General features: G+C 32.7%; 1 protein-coding gene across 1 annotated transcript; it reads left to right on the top strand.

Annotated features, from left to right (window-relative positions):
• Window positions 1-1,354: 1,354 nt before the first annotated feature.
• Window positions 1,355-7,176, top strand: LOC136823278 (Golgi-associated plant pathogenesis-related protein 1-like). The gene is made up of 5 exons (XM_067079460.1): window positions 1,355-1,465; window positions 2,083-2,220; window positions 2,696-2,749; window positions 3,605-3,836; window positions 6,656-7,176. The coding sequence occupies exons 1-5, from the start codon at window positions 1,408-1,410 to the stop codon at window positions 6,900-6,902; spliced, it is 729 nt and encodes a 242-aa protein (XP_066935561.1). The 5' UTR covers window positions 1,355-1,407; the 3' UTR covers window positions 6,903-7,176.
• Window positions 7,177-7,695: the final 519 nt, after the last annotated feature.

The raw sequence follows: 7,695 nt of genomic DNA, 5'->3' as shown, positions 1-7,695 counted from the left end.
ATATTGAAAAATAGTTGCATTCAAAGCGTATCAATAAGAGAAAAATTTGGAATACACCCCTGTGCCACAGACCCGGTGGAATCCCCACCTCACTGGAAGATTTGACCAAAATTTGGTCCCCGTTTGAAAAAATACTCTACAGTTTCAGTCCAAATTGAAATTTTATTTTGAATTCACCCCCATTGGAAAATAGATGTAAAAAGTCGCCCTGAAACAATTTATGTTTAGCTCGGAACAATAGAATTTCTATCCCAATTGGGATTTCAATAGAAAAATGTTTATCCCGACTTTAGGAAGAAGTTCTACCAGGGCTTGAGACAGGGGTATGGTAATGGCAAGAATTTGCTTCAAACTTCTGTAATAGTTAGTTATTACTTTTTATCTCAGGCTTGTACCTACCTTACTTATTAGGGGCATTTTTAGTAGTATAGACAGGGGTGTCGCAAAATTTGTTTAGCAGAGCGACATTTATGTCACAGTAATAATCTATTCATATTATTAAAAGATAATTACTGTGTCATAAAATCTGCTAAACAAATCCTAAACACATTTTGCGTTCTTCCTTGTCTACGCTACGGTATTGTAGCTTGGCGTGTAAAAAAAACAAACTAAAGAGTTGGTTTAACTTTAAGGTGAATCTGAGGTTTATTCTTGACATTCAAGCTTTTCCGCCGATGAAAAGTTGAAAAGAATGAAGAAAAAAATGAAGAAAAAAATGAGCAAATATTTGCCTCCCAGATTAAGTTGCTGGGTGAAAATTTGAGTCTCCCAGGCTTAAACATATACACGTGGGTCAAGCCTGTTAAAATTGACAAATAAACTAAGCTATGAATTTTTTTACGGGGGATATTTATAAATTATATATTTGTTGAACGGTGAAAAATAATGCGGCTATTATATTTTGATTCTTACCGACATGTTTCCGACTCGGTCCGTTCTCAAGTGAATGATATTTCTATCAATAATATTTGTATGCATTTCGTACTTTTGTCTCTCTAATTCAGGGTGTTTGTAGTGTTGCTATTTTAGGAATCCATCTAAAAAAGCCACAAAAGGAGCAGAGAAAATGTTGAAAATTCAGTGGCAATGGGTTCGAATGCAAAATGAAAAAAAAAACTGGACAATTGGTGAAAACAATTCTTGATATTCATGACGTAATGTTTTCTACGGAAAGACCCCGGTTTTTGCCAATAGTAGCAAATTTTATACAAATTTGCCACTATTGGCTAAAACCGGGGTATTTCCGTAGAACACATTAAGTCATGAATATCATGAATAGAAATAATGTTCCCATTGTTCTAATCTTTTCATCGACTTTTTTGAAATCTGTTTATCAACTGAAATCTCTTATGAGGATGTTCATTGGTGACCCAACTCGAAGGAGGTAAGTGAACTAAAGAAGACAAAATGAATTTGTTGTTGGCCATTTTTTTGGTTGCATTGGCTGCAGTGTGTGGCGCGGAAAGTATGTGTGCTTCTTCATGCCCTCTTTTATTATTACATTAGGGAAGCTCACTTTGTTGTGAACTAATCTTTGTAATTTGTAGAGTTCAATCAAATGAGGTGAAATCATATTCAAAGAGTGCTCGATAAAACCAACCAGGAGTAGCATATAACATGTAACATATGTTTTCACACAGCTTTTTAATTTTTTTAGTTACATCTGATGATTGCTTAGAGCATGAAACTCCGAGTTATGGATTTATAAATTTTTGGTTTTGAAATATATTTTTGATTAATTTGTAGAGTTCTCACTTTTCAGTATAAGTTCTCAGCTCAGTATAAGTTCTCAGCTCAGGTAAGATTTCAGCTTTATATAGAAAATAACCAAATTTGTTAAAAAATAAGTCAAAGTAAAACATATTTGAGCATTTTCAAAAATTAGATTCTGCAGAAATTCTTCCCGTCAAACTAAGCTACCTTTAATGTACTTGATCATTTTGTTTACACATTCTGAAAAAACTTTTCTGTGATGCGGGGCCTGTGATGCTATGAGAAAAAACCAATGTGTTTAGAATGATCATCACATCAGAGAAATCGTCTCAAAGCTAACCGAGAAATTCTTCCTTTTCTCTTGTTTAGAATGCAAGGACAAATACTCGAATTGTCCAACCGGATTGAAGAGATATTGCACCAGTACTGCTCATCCTTACGTCAAAACCAGTTGGTGTAGAAAAACTTGCAAAGATTGTACACCCGCACCCACTCCTCCGCCACCAGGTGAGACAGAAGTAGTTGCCTTTAATAAACATAGATAATGGCTTATATTGTTTTAAACAATAGATCTTATCGGAGTTTTTCATTTTTCTAAAACAGCGATGCATTTTGGGATTGTTTCGGGGGCACTGCAATAGAAATCTCTTAGGAATTTCTCGAGAGAATTCTATTGTTACACCCCTGAAACAATCCCATAACGCATCGCTGTTTTTAAGAATCGAAAAACTCCGATAAGGTCTATTAGTCAATAGATAACAATTTGTAGACAAGATTTGTAAATATACTTTGATGTGTTCCTCGATGAATTGATTTGGCTGTATTTGAACACCATGTTGATATTCTTCACAGAAAACAAATTAGAAAAGAATTCCAAATGGATAGGGAATTTTCGGGGAATCTCACGAATGAGACACAAGGTACCCAACTTACCTGTGAAGAAAGAACTGATGCGAACTTACTCACTCATTTGAAATTTCAGCTTACGTCACTGCACAACCAAAACTTTCCAGACGTGAAATGCTGAAAATTAAAGGTATGTTTACCATTTAACGGGAAACCAGAGTTATCTTTCATTGGGAACTCTAATAGAATAAAGTTTACTCCTGCGCTGAACTTTACTTAAATAATTCTTTATGACAATAAGTCCAGTGCGAGGTCGCCATCGAAAGAAACTGTTAAATATCCAAAATAACAAAAAAGCTATATGGAGTTAATATATGATTAAGAATGGGAAACAAACAGGAATAGCAGATTTGCTTTCTCTCATCTTCAAATAAAAATATTGCTGTATCCTATTTCTACCTTCCAGAAATAACTGAAATCTTAAGCTCAAAATTGAGAACTGCCAGATATTACCGGGCCACTTAATCGCTCCATCCGGGCTAGGTCAGTAAGGGTAGTCATAACATTATTTCAACCATTATAAGCAGCAAAAACATTTTTCATGCAATCACACAAGAAATAATCTCTAACCAAACCACTGTGGCTCAATGGAATTATTTCTCCCATCATTTAATTTGGTAAAAAAAGCGTATGTGATGGATACTGTAGAATTATGTAGATCTCTGTCACTGTTTCTCTCGGGTGCTTAATAAACGGAAGGAGTTAGATATCTAATTATATGGCTAGGAGGTTGGAAAAAGCTAGAAAAATTATCAAACGAGAGGGGGGCGTTTAGTACTCTAAGGTCCCGAATTAGGGTGCCCGAATAAAAGGGGGTCCGAGTATGGACCTTTATTCGGGACCTTAGAGAAGGCGCTAGCACGTTACACAATAGACAAATATAAATATAAATGTTTTAAAGAAACAGTAAGCAAAGATATTCTCATTCAAAAGCTCAAAAATATATCTTTTCAAACCCTGCTAATAAATTATTTTTTTTTATTAGAAATTTGCTTGGCAGCTCATAATGCGAAAAGAGCACTCCACAAAGATACACCACCGATGACATATGACATGGACCTCGCGAAACGTGCTCAAACTTATGCTGAATATATGCTGGAGAATAAACAATGGAAGCATGACCCTTACAGAAAACATGGTTATAAAGGAGGTGTTGGTGAAAATCTCTTCTGGTCATCTTCAGCCTTTAAATCTTCAACTCATGGTGTTAATGCATGGTAAGAAATTTACTCTTCCCTATGTCTGTAGCAGTATTTATACCATTAAACTTTGATAGTTTATTGTGTTGGGTTATTTTTTATTTATTTTTTTATTACCAACCGTATTATTGGTGTTTTATTTTAAGGCTGTGTTAAAACATTTACAATGTAAAAAGTGCGGCGTAAAGTTCAGTGCGAGGAGTTTGGTAAGGCATTTTCAGTGTGATTAGTGTTTTAGAACCTTTTCAATGAAGGTAGTAAAAGATTTTCAAAGTGAAGAGTGTGGTTAAACATTTTCGATGTAAGGAGTGTTAAAAACATTTTCAATGTGAAGAGTGTGGTAAAACATTTTCAACGTGAAGAATGGGGTAAAACATTTTCAAAGTGAAGAATGTGGTAAAACATTTTCAAAGTGAAGAGTGTGGTAAAACATTTTCAAAGTGAAGGAGTGTCGTAAAACATTTTCAATGTGAAGAGTGTGGTAATACATTTCAAATGTGAAGAATGTGGTAAAGTATTTTCAAAGTGAAGAGTGTGGTTAAAAAAATTTCAAAGTGAAGAGTGTGGTAAAACATTTTCAAAGTGAAGAGTATCGTAAAACATTTTCAATGTGAAGAGTGTCGTAAAACATTTTCAATGTGAAGAGTGTGGTAAACATTTCAATGTATGTTGGTAAACATTTTCAAAGTGAAGAGTGTGTTAAACATTTCAATTTTGTACATTTTCAAGTGAAGAGTGTCGTAAAAAATTTTCCAAATTTTTGAAGAGTGTCGTAAAACATTTCAATGTGAAGAGTGGGGTAAAAACATTTTCAATGTGAAGATGTGTGTAAAACATTTTCAAAGTGAAGAGTGTCGTAAAACATTTTCAATGTGAAGAAGTGGGCGTAAACATTTTCAAGTGAAGAGTGTGGTAAAACATTTTCATTGTGAAGAAAAAGGTAAAACATTTTCAAAGTGAAGAATGGGGTAAAACATTTTCAAAGTTAAGAATGTGGTAAAACATTTTCAAAGTGAAGAATGTGGTAAAACATTTTCATTGTGAAGAAAAAGGTAAAACATTTTCAAAGTGAAGAATGGGGTAAAAGATTTTCAAAGTGAAGAGTGTGGTTAAAAAAATTTCAAAGTGAAGAGTGTGGTAAAACATTTTCAAAGTGAAGAGTATCGTAAAACATTTTCAATGTGAAGAGTGTCGTAAAGTATTTTCAAAGTGAAGAGTGTGGTTAAAAAAATATCAAAGTGAAGAGTGTGGTAAAACATTTTCAAAGTGAAGAGTGTCGTAAAACATTTTCAATGTGAAGAGTGTCGTAAAACATTTTCAATGTGAAGAGTGTGGTAATACATTTCAAATGGGAAGAATGTGGTAAAACATTTTCAAAGTGAAGAGTGTCGTAAAACATTTTCAATGTGAAGAGTGGGGTAAAACATTTTCAATGTGAAGAGTGTCGTAAAACATTTTCAAAGTGAAGAGTGTGGTAAAACATTTTAAATGTGAAGAGTGGGGTAAAACATTTTCAATGTGAAGAGTGTGGTAAAACATTTTCATTGTGAAGAAAAAGGTAAAACATTTTCAAAGTGAAGAATGGGGTAACAATTTCAAAGTGTTTTTCAAAGTGAAGAGTGTGGTAAAACATTTTCATTGTGAAGAAAAAGGTAAAACATTTTCAAAGTGAAGAATGGGGTAAAAGATTTTCAAAGTGAAGAATGTGGTAAAACATTTTCAAAGTGAAGAATGTGGTAAAACATTTTCATTGTGAAGAAAAAGGTAAAACATTTTCAATGTGAAGAATGGGGTAGAACATTTTCATTGTGAAGAAAAAGGTAAAACATTTTCAATGTGAAGAATGGGGTAAAACATTTTCAATGTGAAGAGTGTGGTAAAACATTTTCAACGTGAAGAGTGGGGTAAAATATTTTCAAAGTGAAGAGTTTGGTGAAATATTTTAATGTGAAGAATGTGGTAAAACATTTTCAATGTGAGGAATATTATAAACATTTCCAATGAGAAATGTGTGGTAAAACATTTTCAATGTGAGGAATATTATAAACATTTCCAATGAGAAATGTGTGGTAAAGCATTTTCAATGTAAAGAGCGGGGTAAAATATTTTCAAAGTGAAGTGTTTGGTAAAACATTTCCAAAGTGAAGAATGTGGTAAAACATTTTCAAAGTGAAGAATGTGGTAAAACATTTTCATTGTGAAGAAAAAGGTAAAACATTTTCAAAGTGAAGAATGGGGTAAAAGATTTTCAAAGTGAAGAATGTGGTAAAACATTTTCAAAGTGAAGAATGTGGTAAAACATATTCATTGTGAAGAAAAAGGTAAAACATTTTCAATGTGGAGAATGGGGTAAAATATTTTCAATGTGAAGAGTGTGGTAAAACATTTTCAACGTGAAGAATGGGGTAAAACATTTTCAATGTGAAGAATGTGGTAAAACATTTTCAATGTGAAGAATGTGGTAAAATATTTTCAAAGTGAAGAGTGTGGTAAAATATTTTAATGTGAAGAATGTGGTAAAACATTTTCAATGTGAGGAATATTATAAACATTTCCAATGAGAAATGTGTGGTAAAACATTTTCAATGTAAAGAGCGGGGAAAAATATTTTCAATGTGAAAAGTGTGGTAAAAAGTGTGTGATGGAACATTTTCAATAAAAGGAGCATTTACAAAGGTGTGGCGCAAAATAATTTCAATATGAAGCAGTATGGTAAAAGTATTTTTAAGGCGAAACAAGCGTAGAAAAATAAATAATATTTGACATCGTATTAAACAAATCACACATTTGGCAAACTGTTGAATAAACAATCTAATCTTTATTTTGATTTTGCTCAGGTACAATGAAATCAAGAATTACAATTTTGGAACTGGCAAGTCAAACGGTGGAGTTATTGGTCATTTCACACAATTAGTTTGGGATTCTTCAACTATATTGGGCTGTGGTGTTGCTAGAGGAACAGGTGGAACTTACCTCGTTTCGAGATATAGACCAGCTGGAAACTACCGTGGAGCGTATTTGAAGCATGTCCACGAATTGAAGCCTCAACCAGGAATTGTCTCCGATGTGGATGCAGTTTTGTAGAAACTTTGGTGATTATTGGTAAATCTAACATGGAATCATTGTGTTATTTTCAAGTTATTGATCATTTATTGGTAGAATATAGGATAAAGATTAAAGTTCAAATTGTATTTTTGATCTATCGGGCAGGGATTTTTCTTGTGGGAGTTTATTTATTCATTGTTTTTTTTTTCATTTGACCCAGAAGTCTTTTATTTTTTAATATATATTGATCTCATTTCTGTATTATTTACACATTTTATTTAATGAATTATATAAAAACTTTTCAAAGTAGTTACGTGCAAAATGGACTTCCGTTTTTTTGACGCTGTTTAGTCGTTTCCAGGGAACAACTCAAAACAAGTATTGTCGAACAAGTCTTTATTCGTTGTCACCTTTACTCAAAACCGTGTATTAGATATTCAAAAAACGGTGGATAGCGTACGTACTTATTTTATAAGAACATCTAAAATTCTTGAAGCCTTTGGATGTTCTTAACTTTCTGAGTTTTAAGCCTAAAAATGTTCTTAACAGGTTCTTATTTTCAACATTATTTGAGTATTTTTGTCCATTTTCCTAACAAATTGAATGTTTTAGGGTCTACGAAGCTTTAAAATGTTCTTAACTTGTTCTTAAAAATTTGACCATTGAAGCCTTATGTTCTTATATAGTTTGTCCTTATAAAAATATGTGTATGGTATGAAATCTTAGTATGTCAATTATACAAGCAAAACCAATTAACTCAATTTGTCTATAGTCCTACTTTGCTGTATTTATAATGCCATCTTAAGAAACCTTTTATTGTATATTTGCAAAT

This window comes from Clytia hemisphaerica, unplaced genomic scaffold (assembly GCF_902728285.1).
Source record: "Clytia hemisphaerica strain Z4C2 unplaced genomic scaffold, Clytia hemisphaerica genome assembly, whole genome shotgun sequence".
NCBI classification, from domain to species: Eukaryota; Metazoa; Cnidaria; class Hydrozoa; order Leptothecata; family Clytiidae; genus Clytia; species Clytia hemisphaerica.
The sequence above is the reverse complement of the archived record's forward strand: the minus strand, read 5'-3'. Positions and strand labels throughout refer to the sequence as shown.